Below are 17,789 nucleotides of genomic sequence, written 5' to 3' on the forward strand. Positions count from 1 at the left end.
AACTTTCTTACGTGATTCACACTAAAAAACTTAAATCGGTATCTTAACTAATCTAATCTGATCACTAAATCTGAAAGAGATACAAATGAAGATTGAATAAGGCAAATGTATAGTGGTGAGGATAATCCCAATACTTTGATGGGATTTAAATATTTTGATAGGATGGCACAAGCATACATCACAGAAATACACAACAGTGGTACTGATTCAAATTGCTTTTATATATATGATTGTCATTGCTAAAAGAAAAAAAAGCAGCTTTATACAAAAGTTTGTGATAGTGCATCACAAATCATATTGTTCAGTGTGCTTAATGGGTTTTAAGCATATCTAAGCATATTCATAGAGTCCTTTATTTGGAGGAGCACTCAGTGTAATCATCAGGTTTAATTGGCAAACTATAGTAGGCCAAATCCAGTCTCATGAGTTAAGTAAGAATAGTTTTTAACTTTTTTAATGGTTGGGGAGAAAAGAATATTTTATGAAACGAGAAAATTACCTTGAAATTCAAATATCAATGTCCATAAATAAGGTTATACTGAACCAGTCATTCATTTATGTATTATCTCTTGCTTTTACACCACAAAAGTGGAACTGAGTAGTTATGACAAAAACCATACAGCCTGCAAAGTCTAAAATGTTTGTCATCTATCCCTTCACAGAAGAAGTTGGCTAATGTTTGCTGTAGAGCTATGAAAATGAACAAGTTACAGCCACATGCCATATTGTGTATAAAGAAGTCAGACACAGAATAATATTTTTCATATTATTCCATTTATATTTTAAAAATAAACAGGTATGGACTTTCAAGCAGGGAAGTATTCAGCAGAGAATTTATTCCCATAAAAGTCATAAGATAGTCATTCCCTTGGACAGGAGAGATAGAGAGCAGTGATTGTGCTGTGCCATCAGGGGTCTTCTGCAAATAGACAACATTCTGTATCTCAGTTGTTGGTTACATGGATAGACATTGTCTTGTGATTATTCACTGAGATGGTTATATTGGTTTAGTGCACTTTTCTGTGTTTATTGTATTTCATATTAAAGAAGTTTTTTAAAAAGCTACATCATGGAGGGGTGCCTGGATGGCTTAGTTGGTTGGGCGGCTGACTTTTGGTTTCCACTCCAGTCATGATCTTGGGGTCATGGGATCAAGCCCCTAGGTGTGGCTCCATGCTAAGCAGGGAGTCTGTCCCTCTCCCTCCTCCTCTGTGCCTTACACTCTGACACTCCCCTGCATGCTCTAGCTCTCTCTCTCTCATATAAATAAATATGTTTTTGAGTAATGGAAGACTAAAGATCTGGAGCTAGATGTATTCCCACTTATCACATATAGTGTTGATGTGATCCTGGCAAAGTTGTGTCAATTGAATTTCATCTTTTTTTCATCTGCAAATTGGCAACTATAATAACTATCTTACAGAGTTGTTAAGAATTACAGGTTGGGGGCACCTGGGTGAGTTAAAGCCTCTGCCTTCGGCTCAGGTCATGATCTCAGGATCCTGGGATCGAGCCCCACATCGGGCTCTCTGCTCAGCTGGGAGCCTGCTTCCCCCTCTCTCTCTGCCTGCCTCTCTGCCTACTTGTGATCTCTCTCTGTCAAATAAATAAATAAAACCTTTAAAAAAAATTACAGGTTGAATATGTAAAATGTTTAGCATAGTACACAGTAAACTCTGAGTTAAGAATGGCCAAAGTGACAGGGTTTTCTGGGAGTATGTTATGCATTCAGTGGCCAGTGGAGGTAAACATTTAGAGCCAAGTTTTCTCATGAGAATTTGCAGAAAGTTGTCTTCCCTAACCTTCGTTTTTCATTTTGCATCTCAGTTCTTTAAAGATTATTTTGAATTATAGGGGCACCTGTGTGGCTCAGTCGGCTAAGCTTCTGCCTTTGGCTCAGGTCATGATCTCAGGGTTCTAAGATCATGTCCCACATCAGGCTCCCTGCTCAGTTGGGAGTCTGCTTCTCCGTCTTCCTCTTCCTCCTACCCCTGTTCATGCTCTGCTCTCACTCTCTCTTGCTCACTGAAATGAATAAAATCTTTTTAAAAATTTAAAAATTAAAAAGTAAAAACTATTTTGAATAATTGAAAGGTATTGGTTTCACCAAGCATTTAATAAAAAAGATATCTTAATGGGTAATAAGCATATGTTAAATACTATCATTACATATCAGGAAAATGCAAAATAAAATCATAGTGAGATTTCACTACACACCAGATTGGCTTAAAGTAAAAATATACTATCAATGTGGGCAGCTCTTTCTGCCCACAGGCCTATCCCTGTGCTTTAATAAAACCACTCTTTTTGGACCTAAAAAAAAAAAAAAAGTGTTAGTGTGAATATGAAACAACTGGGATTCTTTAGTGTGCTGATGCAGATAGATGTAAAATAGAATGACCTCTCTGGAAGACTTATTGGCTATTTCTAATAAATTCAACCACATGTCCTACCCTATGCCCAAGAGAAATAAATACATGTTTCTAGAAAAAAGACTTGTATAAAGGGGCATCTGGGTGGCTCAGTTTGTTAAGCTTATGACTCCTGATTTCTGCTCAGATCATGATCTCACAGTCATGAGATCAAGCACCGCATTGGGCTCCGTGCTGGGCATGCAGCCTGCTTAGGGTTCTCTCTCTTCCTCTGCCTCTGCCCCTCTCCCCTTAAAAAAAAAAAAGAGTTGTATAAGAGATTGCTAGCAACTTTATTCATAGTAGCCCTAAACTAGGAGCAACCTAATCCAATAAGAGAATGAATAAACGAATTTTGCTATATTCATACAATGAAATACTATGTAGCAATAGAAAAGAATTATATATTAATACAGGTAACAACATGAAGGAAGTTCAACATTATGTTGAGCTTAAGAAGCAAGCCACAGGGGTACCTGGGGGGCTCAGTCAGTTGAGTGTCTGACTCTTGATTTCAGCTTGGATCATGATCTCATGGTTGGTGAGACTGAGTCCCTCGTTGAGCTCTGCACTCAGCTCAGAGTCTGCTTAGGATTCTCTCTCTCCTCTTCCTCTGCCCTCCCCATGCTCTGCCACTCACTCATGCTCACTCTCATAAATGAATAAATAAAGTCTTAAAAAAATAAGTCAGCCACAAAAGAGTAGCATACATTATGATTCCATATATGAGGCTAAAATAGGCAAAACTGATCTGTGGTCATAGAACTGAGAATAATGGTTACCTCTGGAAATGTAAAGATGTTGGTTTGAAGGAAAGGAAAAGTGAATTGGAGGAAATTGGAGGGGAAGACAAACCATGAGAGACTGTGGACTTTGAGAAACAAACTGAATGTTCTGCGGGGGGGATAGGTGAGTCTAGTGGTGGGTATTAAGGAGGGCACATATTGCATGGAGCACTGGGTGTGGTACATAAACAATGAATTTTGGAACACTGAAAAAAAAGATGTTGGATTGACTAGAAAGGGCACAAGGAACTTTTTGGGGTAATGATTACATGGATATATGCAAATGTAAAAATTTATCAAGCTGTACACATAATATGTGCATTTAGTATATGTAAATTATGCCTCCATTAAAAAAAAAATCTATTGGTTCCTAAATTAGTGTTATATATCTGAAAAATTCATATCAAACCCATATGCCAGAGACAGCAGTTTGGGATTTGTTAGTTTAAGCCTTCTTTACAAGAAGTTACATTTGTAAACATCTCATAGAAAGCATAGAGCAGCAAACTCCAGAAAGAAAAACACATCTGTTTCATTCTGGCCCATTGTGACTTCCATGTGTCCCAGAGGCAATATTTGTCTCTAATAAAATAATTTAATTTCTTATATTCAAATTCTAACAGGCAGTTTTCTCTTTCTTCTCTCTTCCTCTTCCTTAGTAGCACATAATACAGCCTAATCATGGATTCTGGTTTTCATTTCTAATTTTCTGTGACCCATAACCCAACTTGACTTTATCTACTTGATCTGATACAGTTAGCCCCTAGTCACTATGTGTACGCCCAGTGCTATATGTCCCGAGGTGTAAATATAGCCCCTGACCTCAAGAATCATTGAGGCAGAGAAGTCCATGATAACAACAGTAGTAATAATTATAATAGGAAACATGGTTTGAATACTGACTTTAGGTTAGGCAGTATCCAAAGCGCTTTACATGAATTACCTCATCTAGTATCACAACAACCCTAAGAGGCAGTGCAAGATATCAGGGTAAGACTGACATCTTTTGTATGAGGACAGAGATGAAGAACCTCTCTGTTATCTCAAGCATTTCAACTCCGGCCCAACCTGCGATCCTCACCACAGCAAAATAAAGCTGGATAACAGAACTCATTCTTTTTTTTTCCCCCCCAAACTCATTCTTTTTAGAGGTAATCTGCTGTACCTACACCTGTCTCTTGGAGATCTTACCTGACCCCCCCAACCACCACACACACACCCCATAATGTTCTCCTTGAAAAAAGTTAGGGTAAATGTAAGAGGTTTTTTTTTTCCTTTTTATAAAATAGTACCCTTATAAATTGGCACCTTTACTCACTGCTTGTCTGACCACCATGTTCAGTTTTGAGGTAGAAGCTGTCTTTAATCCCTGTTTTACTGGTGAGAAAACTGAGGGTCAGGCAAGTTGAATAATGTGCTTTGTTTGTTTTGAATTGCTGTGTAACAAATTACTACAAATTTACTGGTTTACTACACACACACATTTATTATCTCACAGTTTCTGTGGGTCATGAGTCAGGCACAGGTTAGTTGGGGCCTCTGCTCAGGGTCATAGAAAACTGCAGTCAAGGTGACAGTTGGGCTGTGTTCTCATCTGGAGCTCTAGGTCCCCTCAACTAACGTGGCTGCTGGCAGAATTTAGTTCTTGCATCTGCATGAGAGATGCACCATTTTTGCATCTTTTTACTGGCTGTTAGGTGGAAACTGCCTTCTGCTCCAGAAGTCATTGCCACATGACCCCCTTCATTGGTCCTCCCACATCATGTTAGCTTATTTCTTCAAGCCCACTCTCTGACATTAGGGAGGGCACCAGATCCTTTTTTAAAGGACTCCTTAATTAGGTCTGGCCCATATAAGGTAATCTCCTTTTTGTTAATTCAAAATCAGCTGAAGAGGAGAAGCCCTAGTTAAATCTGAAATATCCCTTTGGCCATTTACTGTAGCATAATAATGGGATTCATATCTCATCATGTTCACAAAGTCTACCCACACTCAAGGGGAGGAGATAATGCAAGGTGGGTAAATCACGAGGTCAGGAATTTTGGAGACCGTTTTAGAATCCTGCCTACCAACATGCACAGTCACCTATCAGCTAATTGGCAAAGCAGTATTCTCTTTAAGCGGAGTATTTATCAAAATCATTATGTTGAACTGCCTCAAAAACAAAAAAAAGTTAACTACCAAAAAAAATTTTAATATTCCAAATACCTGACATTTATGAATAATTTAATAATTAGTACCATTAACAGAAGTATCAGCTATGTCAATACCTAAAAATGCACATATGTAAGGAACAAAAAGAAGACGATAAAATAATGCATATGTGCCATTGTTATGTTGCTAATACATGAATTAGGAAATATATGATAATGTTAAATAGCTGATTTAAGTTTCCGGGCCTTTAAAATATTTACCTGTCATTTTAAAAATATAATGATTCTCTAAAAAGATAGCTTACCAAACAAAATAGCAGATGATAAATGTTAAATATTGTTTTGACAGTAAGTGCTACAGAAGTTCAGAGCAGGGGAGATTAATGTGGACTAGAATTTCCCTTTAGTTGTAAAATAAGGTTAACTTTTTTATGAGGTAGTTTATCATAAATTTTGCCCTAGGACTAGTTTCTTTTCTGGAGCTTGCAACCTATTCAGTGTCATCTGCTCAGTGTAAAGGATTACGTGGCCCAGAAGTGGTGGCTCATTCTCAGTTGAATAGAACTCCTTTAGTATTGCTGTAGAAACTCAAAATCTTCCAAGTCATTGTAATATCAGAAGATAGGAAACATGGTGTTCCTGTGTATCTGTTGACGCTTTTTTTTTTTAATTTTATTTATTTATTTGACAGAGATCACAACTAGGCAGAGAGGCAGCCAGAGAGAGAAAGGGGGAAGCAGGCTCCCCACTGAGCAGAGAGCCCGATGTGGGGCTCAATCCCAGGACCCTGGGACCATGACCTGAAGGCAGAGGCTTTAACCCACTGAGCCACCCAGATACCCCTGTTGATGCTTTTTACCAGTCAGTTCATCATTTTCAACTATTGCAAAGTTAATTGGCAGGATTTTTTTCTACCTTCTGCTAGGGATCGCAATTATTCATTTATTCCATGTCTCCAGAATAAGATAAGCATCTCAACTATTTATGAGTTCTAATTTTAAAAAGAGGTTGTGGTAGACTGAATAATGCCCCCCCCCCCCCGCCAATATACCCATGTCCTAATTCCTGGAACCCATGAATGTCTCTTTATATGACACAAGGGATTTTATATGACAAGAGACTTTATAGATGTGATTAAGTTAATGATCTTGAGATTAGGAAAGTATCCAGGATTATCTGGGTGAGCCCCATGTTATCAACAATCCTATAAGAGAGACAAAGGAGGAATCAGATGCCCCCACGATACAGATCAGTGGTTCTCAAAGTATGATCCCAGGCGAACAGCATCAGTATCATCTGGCAACTGGCTAAACATGCAGCTTCTCCAGCTCTGCTCCAGACTTCCTGAATGCGAAACTCTGGGGATGAAGCCCAGCAGTTCACATTTAACAGTTCCTCCAGGTGATTCTGATACATGCTAATGTTTGAGAATCACTGGTATAAACTAAGTTTTGCTTTCCCTGATAGAACAGGCCTGAGGCTAAAATACTGGGAAAGCTCACTCTATTGGCCTGCCAAAGGTAATTTGCAACTACTTCCTTCCTGCATGAGTTGTATCAGGCTATAATCACTTGGACAGCTTAATTGAAAAATCACTTATGTTTATAGCTGAAATTAAATATGTTTTGTATTTAAATAACTGCTTTTGATTAGAATCATATTTTTGGGGAAGTGCTTCATTTTATTTGTGTGCTGTAAATATATTCATAAAAACTCGTCAAATTTCTAGCGGTAACTAACATCCTATTCAGTATAAGATGAAATGTTTTTTATCAAATTTCACTGTGTGTAATGGACAGAGTGTATTAGAAGGGGTATTTAAGGTGGCTGAGTAGATTTCTTCGCTTAGTATTTGAAAGTAAACATTGTAAGACATTAACATTTAATGTTTTTGCCTCTTCTCAAAGTTGATTTTATGTAACCCCCATCATTTGCAACTCCTGTTGTCTTGCTTAAGCAGCAAATAGCAACACTTTCTTTTTCTCATCCTTATGGATTTACTGAAATATAGATTGTTTGAAAATGGTTTTAGCTTTGTGGCGCATGTCTGTTCAGCTATGTGAATATGATTGTTTTTTATTTAAAAGGACAAAACAACAACTCTGTTTTGTTAAACATATATCATTGATTTCTGAAAAGCCAAAAGAACCCATTTCACTGTGCTCTTATCTGACAAATGATCTTTCGGTTCCCTTTAGGCATCCAATAGGAAAAGCACTCTTCAGTCTTCAGCTATGGAACTAGATGGTTCCTACTTGAGTGTAGCCAAATCACAAACCTGCTATCAAACCAAGCAGAGGCCTAAGTCTACAAACCAGGACTCCGCTTCAGAAGCCCTTCTGGATTTTAGGAATAATTCTTTGAAACCAGCAGACTTTCATTATCCCGAAACAGACCTAGACAGGGTGCCGTCAGAGACCAGAACATGTGATTATGGATCCCCAGGGAGAAAACTAGCAGATGCAGTCCCTACAGAGAAGGTTCCACTAGCGGAATTAAAGATCAAAGAATGCCAAACCCTGAAGCCTATTCCATCCAGTCAGTGTTGTGGTCATAGACTTTCTGAAAACTCAGATCCTATTCCTGAAAGCCATCCTACACACATAGCCCCTCAATATTCCAGAACACATCCAGACTCATGCAGTTATTGTGGGCTTTCCTGGACATCCCGGATGCATGGTCAAGGGACACAGCAGTCTAGTGAAACTGATGTCAAAAAGCAACTCTCAGAAAATAGAAGGCACCAACTTATGCTTCAGAAAATGGAGCTGGAAATTGAAAAAGAGCGCCTTCAGCATCTGCTGACCCAGCAGGAGACAAAACTTCTCCTAAAACAGCAGCAGCTTCATCAGTCTCGACTGGATTATAATTGGTAAGTCTTGCTTATTCTTTGAGCAGTGTCTATAGCTTGGAAAACATGGTATAAAGTTACTATTGTGCTACTGTAACACTTGCGAAGGAACAGAGGTTTCTCAGGGGCATGGCTTGCTCAAGATGCATACTTACTAGGACAACTAAATAAATTCCACTACCTGCTTTGGAAGACTTGGAAGATTACCTTGTCTTCCAGAATGTTAGCTTAAAATATCTACTTCTTAGTGGTCCGTTGTCATTTTTACTGGACGCCAAAGAGAATATATTTTTTTAAAGGATATGATTGTATAAAAACCCTTTGTTGTTTGTGGTCATTATAGGGAATATTGGGCATTAAGTAAAAAATTGAGACTTCAGGATATGGAATCAAATTTTGAAGCAGAGTGATTGACTATTACCATTCCATATTTATGTCTATCCACCATAATATAAAATATAACAAATGATAGGAACCTTTTCATTTCAGCCTTTTCTCATCATGAAGCATAACCTATTTGATAACCAATTCCTCTAACTTTACCCACATTTAAACTCTTCCTCCCTTAAGGATTCTTCCCTAAGAATAATGTTTCAAAAACTAAATTGGTATTTTGAGATTATATAGCTCAGCATAGTTTTCCATGCCGCATCATAAAGTTGGCCATCTTAATTTATTCAAGCAAAATTATTAATAAACAGACATAGTTATATTTTAAACACAATGCTTTATTATGTTATTTAACATATTTGACATATTCCACCAGTGGAGTTAAAGATGAAAGAATGTTAAAATAACATATTTTAAACATGATATGTCATTTATGTCTTTAAAAAATAAATTACAAGTTGTCATAGGGAAGGGCTTGTATAAGTATAGATAGATAGATATAGATATATAGATATGGAGATATATATATCCCTGTCATTTCCTTCTTGATCAAGCTATTTCCCCATTTGTACACACTCATACATGCTATATAGACACACTGAGTATGAATGTCATTTTCTTTTACTTCTTAATTTTCTCTCACTTAAAAATTCTGCCTAATATTTTTTAGATTCTAATTTCTTTGAGAGCTCATCTTGACATTTTTCCATTGGTGTAATACTTTCTTGGAACCGGAAATGCTCTTCCTCTTTCTCTTCATTCGTGGTCAGACAGTTCTACTCTTCATTGTCAAAAGCTGGGGGCTTTTAATGTAACTGAAAATGCAGGCTCTTATAACAAGATTGTCACCAAACGCCCAAGGTTGCTTCAGTTTTATGACCCCAGTCTCTAATCCTCCAGTTAATGTGTAGTCTCTCCTAAGAATGTTATTTAGCAAACATTATGGAATTCCTGTGATATGTGAGAAATGGTTCTAGGCACTTAGGATAGAAAAGTGAATCAAATGTGGTCTTTAAAGAGGGCACAGACCAGCAGGGGAGAATGGATAATTTTGGAATAGGTTTCATGTTCATTTGAACAGCACTATTTATTGAAATAATGCTACATGATGATGGTAAATAGACATTGTGTTCATCTAAAAGCACTATTTATTAAAATAATGCTGCATAATGACAATAAAGTCTTTATTGTTCTCTTGATCATCCTAGCTTAGATGAGAGAGCTGTGAAACAATTTTTGAGCATGTTTTATTTACGTATAAATTGCAAAAGTTTATACATATTTATAGAGTTCTTACAAACTTTTTATTTTGAAATAATTAGGGATTGACAGGAAATTGTGAAAATAGTAGAGGTTCCCCTCCAGTTTCTCCCAATGGCTATGTCTTACATAATTATAATGCAATGTCAAAATGAGTAAATTAACATTGGTACAATGTGTGTGTCTAGATCTGTGCCATTTTAATCACATGTGTAGACTTGCATAACCACCACAGCAGTCAAAATATAGAATTATTTTATCGCTATCAAGATTTCCTTTTTACTACCCTATTTGAGCTGCCCACCCTTATCTACCCCCACTAACCATTGGAACCCACTAATCTATTGTTTATATCTGTAATTTAGGCATTTCGAGAATGTTATATAAATCGTACAGTGTGTGTACTTTTGATATTGGCCTTTTTCACTCAGTATGATGTTCTTAAGATCCTTCTAGGCTGTTACATATACTGTACCTTTTGATTGCAGAGTCATAGTCCATGGTATGGTTATACCATGATCTGTTTAACCATTTATCTATTGAAGGACAACTTGGTTTTTTGGCCTGTTACAAATAAAGCAGCTATGTACATTTTTATACAAGTTTCCATGTGGACTAAGATTCTCACTTTTACAAATTAAAGCTAGCACTGTGATTGCTAGATCATATGATAAGTGTATATTTGGTTTAAAAAAGACTAAATCTGCATTTAGCTTATATATTTATTATATCATACTTCTTCACCAGCAATGTATCAGGGACTTTTTCCCTACATCCTTACCAGCATTTGGAATAGTCACAAATTTTTTATTTTGCCTGTTGTAATCTGTACATAATGATATTTTGTTGTGGTCTTAATTTGAATTTCTCAAATGGTAATGATACTGAAAATCTCTTCATTTGCTTGTTTGCCCTTCTTCCATCTTTTTGGGTAAATTGTCTCTTTTGTCTTCCTTCTTACTGGATTGCTTAAGGTTTGTTTGTTTTTTTACTGTTGAATTTTGAGAGCTTTTTATATATTCTAGATATGTCCTTTTTCAGATATGTGGATTGCAAATATTTCCTCCGATTCTGTAGCTTATTCTTTTAATCTATTAACAAGATCTTTCACATAACAAAAGGTATTAATTTTGATGAAGTTTAACTTATCAGTTTTTCTTGTAGATTATATAAAGTTTTTATCATGAATGTTTGTTGAATTTTCTCTAATCTTGTTTATGCATCAATTGATGTGATTGTGTGATTTTTTTTTAATTTAGCCTGATAATATGACAGATTACATTTACTGATTTTTAAATATTGCCCTAGTGTTGTATCTCTGGAAAATAAGCCCCATTTGATTATAGTATAAAGTACTTTTTATATATTATCAAATTCCATTTACTAGTATTTTGTTAAGAGCATTTGCATCAATATTGGTCAGAGATTTTGGTCTTTTTTTGGTACTATCTGTGTCTAATTTTGTTATCAAGATAATACTGGTCTCATTTATTTCATTCATTTCTCTTATCATTTTCCTCCTTGTGCTTGCTTTGGATTTATCTTGCTCTCCTATTTTTAAATTTCTTAAGGTGGGAGCTTAGATTACTGATTAGAGACTTCTTTTCTGGTGGAAGAATTTACTGCCATACATTTCTGTCTCAGCAGTTAAGTAGAGTTTTGGTATGTTCGTGTGTTCACTTAGTATAATGTTCTTCTAGGTTCATCCATTGTGTTGCAACTGTCTAGATATTCTTCTTTCTCATGACTGAATTTTACATATGTGTATATATGTTATGTTATATTATATTATATTAATATTTATTTATTACATATATAAGATATTATAGATATATCTTTTTAAATCCATTTGTTGACAGGCACTTAGGTTGTTTTCATTACAAGTAACAGTGCAATGAACATGGGAGTAAAGCTATCTCTTCAAGATACTAACTTCATTTCCTTTAAATAGATATCCAAAAGTAGGATTGCTGGATCTTATAGTTGTTCTATTTCTAGTTTTCTTGAGAAATCTTCACACTGCTTTTTAATAGTGGCTGTACTAACTTACATTCCCACTAACAGTGTATAGGGATTCCTTTTCTCCATATCCCGCCCAACGTTTATGTTTTTTTTTTTTCCTTTTGATCAAAGCCAGCCTAACAGGTGTGAAGCAATACCTGTTGTAGTTTTGATTTGTATTTCCCTAACAGTTAGTGATGTTGAGCATCTTTTCATGTACCTATTAGTCACTTGTTTGTCTTCTTTGGAAAAATGTCTTTTCAGTGCCTCTTCCCATTTTTCAATTGGGTTGTTTGGTTTTTTGCTAGTGAGTTGTGTAAGTTCCTTGTATATTTTGAGTATTAACTTCTAATCACCCTTATCATATATATAATTAACCCCATATCATATATATAATTTCCAAATATTTTCTCTCATTCCATAGGTTGCCTTTTCACTTTTATTATTTATTTTGCTGTGCAGAAGCCTTTTATCTTGATGTAGTCCCACTTATTTTTGCTATTGTTGCCTGAGCTTTTGGTGTCAAATCCAAAAAATCATTGCCAAGACCAATGTCAAGGAACTTATTCCCTGTTTTCTTCCATTAGTTTTACAATTTCAGGTCTTAGATTTAAGTCTTTAATCCAGTTAAGATTAATTTCTTATTCTAAGTGTTTTGTTGTTTTTGATTCATTTGTAAGTGTATAGAAATGCAACTGATATTTGTATGTTGATTTTGTATCCTGCAAATTTAGTGAATTCATTCATTAGTTCTAACAGTTCTTTGGTGGCATCTTCATTGTTTTTTCTAGATAAGATTGTGTCACCTGCAAACAGATGATTTTACTTTTCTTTCTTATTGGGATATCTTTTATTTCTTTTTCTTGCCTAATTACTCTGGTTGGTACTTCCAATATTATGTTGAATAAAAATGGGAAGAATAGATATCCTTGTCTTGTTCTTCATCTTACAGAAAAGTTTTCAACCTTTCACCATTAAATATGATATTAGTAGTGAGCTTGTGATATATGGCCCTTGATTATATTGAGGTATGTTCTTCCTAAGTTCTTGAGACCTTTATCATGAAAGGATGTTAAATTGTGCTAAATGCTTTTCCTGCATTTATTGAGATGATCCAGGATTTTTAATCCTTTATTCTATTAATGTGATAAAATCCATTTGATAGTATTTTGTTGAGAATTTATTTCATTTATATTCATTAGAGATATTGACTATTTTTTTTTTCTTTGTAGTGTCCTTAACTAGCTTTGGTATTAGGCTAATGCTGCCTTATAGAATGAGTTTGGGAGTGTTCCTTCCTATTGGATTTTTTGGAAGAATTTTATTTTATTTTATTTTTAAAGATTTATTTTACTTTAGAGAGAGATAAAATGGGTGTAGAGGACTGAGGGAGAGAGGGAGGGAAAGAGAATCCTTAAGCAGACTCTGTTGTATTCAGAGCCCCAAGTAAGACTGTCTCACAACCCTGAGATCATGACCTGAGCCAAAACCAAGAATCAGACACTTAACTGACTGCACAAACCAGATGCCCCGGAAGAATTTTAGAAGGATTTGCATTAATTCTTCTTAAAATGCTTAGCATAATTTACCAATTAAACTCTTCAGCCCTGGATTTTTCTTTGTTGGAAGGTATTTGGTCACTTATTTAATCTCCTTAGTCATTTTTGGTCTGTTAAGATTTTCTGTTTCATTATTTAGTCTTGGTAGGTAGTATATGCCTAGGAATTTATCATTTCTTCTAGGCTATCTGATATTTTGGCATGCAACTGTTTATAGTAGACTCTTATGATCCTTTGTAATTCTGTGCTGTCAGTTATAATTTCTTCTCTTTCATTTCTGATTTAAATATTTGAGTCTTCTCTCTAGTTCTTCTTAGTTTATCTAAAAGTTTGTTAATTTTGCTATTCTCTCAGAAAACCAGCTTTTAGTTTCAGTAACCCTTTCTGTTATTTTTCTGGTCTCTATTTCTGCTCTGGTCATTATTATTATCTTCCTTCAACTAACTTTGGCCTTAGTTTGTTTTTCTTCTTATGGTTCCGTGAGGTGTAAATGTAGGTTATTTATTGGAGATCTTTCTTTTTTCTTAATGTAGACATTAACACTATAAATTAACACTATAAACTTCCTTCTTAGAACTGTTTTTGCTGCTGGGACGCCTGGGTGGCTCAGTTGGTTGGACGACTGCCTTCAGCTCAGGTCATGATCCCACAGTCCCGGGATCGAGTCCCGCATCGGGCTCGCAGCTCCATGGGGAGTCTGCTTCGCTCTCTGACCTTCTCCTCGCTCATGCTCTCTCTCACTGTCTCTCTCTCAAATAAATAAGTAAAATCTTTTTAAAAAAAAATTGTTTTTGCTGTATTCCATAAGTTTTAGTACATTGTGTTTCTATTTCCATTTGTTTCAAGATGTTTTTTGGTTTCCCTACTGATTTCTTCTTTCACTCATCAATTGTTCAGGAGTGTATTGTTTAATTTCCACTTATGTGTGAATTTTCCAACTTTCCTCCTGTTTCTTACTGACTTCTAGTTTTATTCCATCATGTTTGGAAAAAGTATTATTTCAGTCTTTTTAAATTTGTTAAGAGTTGTTTTGGAAAATGTTGTATTTATACCTGAAAAGAATACATATTCTGCTGCTGTTGGATGGAATGTTCTGTATCTGTCTAGTAGGTCTTTTTCATATAAAGTATATTCAAGTGTAGTGTTTCTTTGATGTTTGGATAATCTATCCATTGTTAAAAGTGTGGTTTTGAAGTCATCTATTATTGTATTGTTGTTTATTTCTCCCTTCAGATGTGTTAGTATTTGCTTAATAAATGTAGGTGCCACAGTGTGAAGTACATATATATTTACAATTGCTAATATACTCTTGATTACTCAACCTTTTATTATTATATAGTGATTTTGTCTCTTTTTACAATTTTTGATTTGTCAGTTTTGTCTGGTATAAGTAGAGCTACCCCTCCTCTCTGAACTTACCTACTGCCTAACTATATGTCACTACCAAATATTATTATTAAATTTTAAGTTCCCAGAGGGTAGTTAATCTGCACATTTTTATTTGTATATTACTGTGCATAGTTAGTTGTAGTTATGAGTGTCTTTGACAATGGAAATGATACTGTTTTAATAATAGTTTTCCCTTTTTGTGGTTTTATTTCATGGTTAAAGAATATACTTTACAGATTTCATTTCTAAAACTGAACCAGCAAATATTTCTAAAAAATTTAGAAAGATGGGTAGAAAAGGTCACATATTATGTGCCAGTAATTAATTGCCACTCAGACTTCTGGTAGAACATGCTAATTTCTTTATTTGCCTTCCCTCCTCAGTACATCAAAGATTGGGCTAAGTTAGCATTGTTGGATAGAATTTCTCCCAGTTTTGGCAGGGCAAGGGACATTTTTCTGTGATCCTGAGAAAACACATTGGTCAGTGAGACGGAGGCCCAGCTTTTTGAACTGTCAATATGGGAAGTAGTTTCCTCCTATGAATATATTGGGCAGGGTCAATGATATTTGATGTTACCAGAACTCCCATGAAGACTCTTGTGATCAAAATGCACTTGCTTAGGAATGAATAGAGAGAAACTTAAAATTTCTAGAGAGGAAACTTAAAGTACTCCTAAAGCATTTATAATGTTGACATTCTGAATGTTATTCTGACCAACTCAGTCTTCCCTAGCTCCTCTATAAATAAAGAAAATTTAAGTTCCTGTAAAATGAATTTGTGTTTATTTTATTTTATTTATATCATGTGTGTATTTAGGAAGTACCCATTTATTTTGACAGATTGAGTTTTAATTTGAAAATAATCTCTGGAGGTCTAGCTGAAGGGTTACCATTCAGTTTCTTAGGTTCCACAGGATTAGAAATTCTCTAAATTTACTTTTTCAGGTTAAGAACTCAAGCTGCATTTAAGTCAAGAGAACTCCTTGCTGCTAAAGAGTTTACCAAACCCCGAGAGTTCAATCTGGATATGAATGGGGATGACTCTGGACCAAGGTAAACCTGACTGACGGGTGAAAGCAAGAACATGTAGGACACAGATATTAAGGATATGTTTGGTATCTATTTATAGCTTTCTACAGGTCCAGGTTTCTGATAATAAGAATAAATACATTCTCACTATAAAATTTTTAAAAATATAGGGGAGTGTAAAGAAGAAAATAAAAATCATTCATGATCCTACCATTCAGAGATAATCCTTTGAACCTTCTCCCCCTTTCTTTCTTTCTTTTATAATATATCCTATATTGAGTAATGGGAGCTATGCTTATGAAGAATTTTAATTATGCTTTTTTTCACTGAATCAGTATTTTCTGATACCGTAATTTATTTTATGAAAAGTTGATACTAATTTATTCAACAAATATTTATTATCTGACATATTTTTCTATGTTGCCCTAGTATTGTATAATCCAGGCTTATACTATTATAAATGTGCCTTGAAGAATATTTCTATGAATAAATTTTTTACTTTATCTCTATCTTTGTCTTTGATATAGATTCTATAACTGAAACTACTGACTCAAAGTATATGAATCCTTTTAAAATCCTTGATTCACATTATCCAGTTGCTTTCCATAAAAGTTAAATCAGTTTTTACCACCAGAGCTGTGTTTGAGAATTCTCTTTTCATGAAATTTGAAGAATTTGTGGCCATTATTTTTTCAAAAACTTTTTTTGCCTATTCTCTTTCTTCTTTCCTTTTTGTATTTCATTTACAGGTATATTAGGCCTTTAAGGAAGTCCTTGACTCTTCTAATTTTTTTTCTTTATTCTTCATAGCAGATAATTTTTATTGATCTGTCTCAAATTCATCAACTCTTCTGTTATTTCCAGACTGCTTTTAAGCCTGTAGAATGATTTATTTTTATTTAGATAATGGATTTTTTTAGTTTTAGGCTTTCCATTTGGATCTTTGTTTAAATTTTCTATTTCTCTGATGAACTTTCCTTTTTTATTCATTACAAGTATATTTTTCCTTTAAAATACTTTTCTCCAATTCTAACACCTGAATCATCTTGGGGTTTGTCTCATTGGTCAACTTTTCTCTTGAGTATTGGTCATTTGTACATTTGTACATTCCTTTGTACATTTAGCAAATTTTTTTTATTGTTTCCTAGTATTGTGAATGACTCTGGAATTCAATTATAAACCCTCTAAACAATGTTAATTTTTATATGGTAGCAAGCAGTTTACTTAACTGAATTCAAATTGCAAGCTCTGTTTCCCTTGAGCAACAGTGAAAATCACTGCTGAGCTCTTTTAATTGGGGCAGATGTTTGAGTCTGCCCTATTTGCAGGTAGTTCAGGGGTCAGCCACAACTGGCAGGGTTGTTACACAGAATTTGAGGCTTTCGGTCTTTCTCTCTTACCTCTCCAGGATTTTTCTCTTTTCATGTGCTTTGGTCAGCTCAGACTCTGTCCTCTGGTTCTTTAAGATTGACCTTCAGCTGAAAGCCATTTAAAAAAAAGAAAAAAAAAATGAAGAACTCTCCCAGTGCCAGTCTTTTTTCAAGTGCTGATCCTCTTCCAGTTTCTGCTTGTTTTCAATGACTCTTCAGTGCTTCAGGTTTGGTTTTTGTTTTGTTTTGTTCTGTTTTGTTTTTGTTTTTTCTTCCCAGTGTTTTAATTGTTAACTATGGGAGTTTGGTCCTATAGAAACTACTCATCCAGTGTAAAAAAAACCTAAGAATTCTCGTTTCAGACAATTCTGCCATCTTTTAATTTTGGTAAAATACACAGAATGTACCATCTCAGCCATTTTTTAGTGTACAGTTCAGTAGTACTAAGTATATTCACATTTTTATGTAACCAATCTCCAGAACTTTTTTATCTTGCAAAATTGAATCACCATACCCATCAAACTGCTCTACATTTCCTCTCCCGGTAGGGAGCACCTGACAACCACCTTTCTACTGTCCATTTCTATAA

At 35.1% G+C, this 17,789-nt stretch overlaps 1 protein-coding gene across 6 annotated transcripts in view; it reads left to right on the top strand.

Annotated features, from left to right (window-relative positions):
• The window catches only part of KIAA1328 (KIAA1328 ortholog), a 325,611-nt gene that overhangs the window by 193,268 nt on the left and 114,554 nt on the right, over window positions 1-17,789 (top strand). For 5 of the 6 annotated variants that reach the window (XM_059409499.1, XM_059409505.1, XM_059409501.1 and 2 more), the window contains 2 exons: window positions 7,548-8,221; window positions 15,747-15,854. In XM_059409499.1, coding sequence (XP_059265482.1) covers window positions 7,548-8,221; window positions 15,747-15,854 — 782 coding nt within the window. The remainder of the gene's footprint in view (window positions 1-7,547; window positions 8,222-15,746; window positions 15,855-17,789) is intronic. The other variant, XM_059409500.1, reaches the window with a different exon arrangement.

The sequence above is a fragment of the Mustela nigripes genome, chromosome 8 (assembly GCF_022355385.1).
Source record: "Mustela nigripes isolate SB6536 chromosome 8, MUSNIG.SB6536, whole genome shotgun sequence".
Lineage (NCBI taxonomy): Eukaryota > Metazoa > Chordata > Mammalia > Carnivora > Mustelidae > Mustela > Mustela nigripes.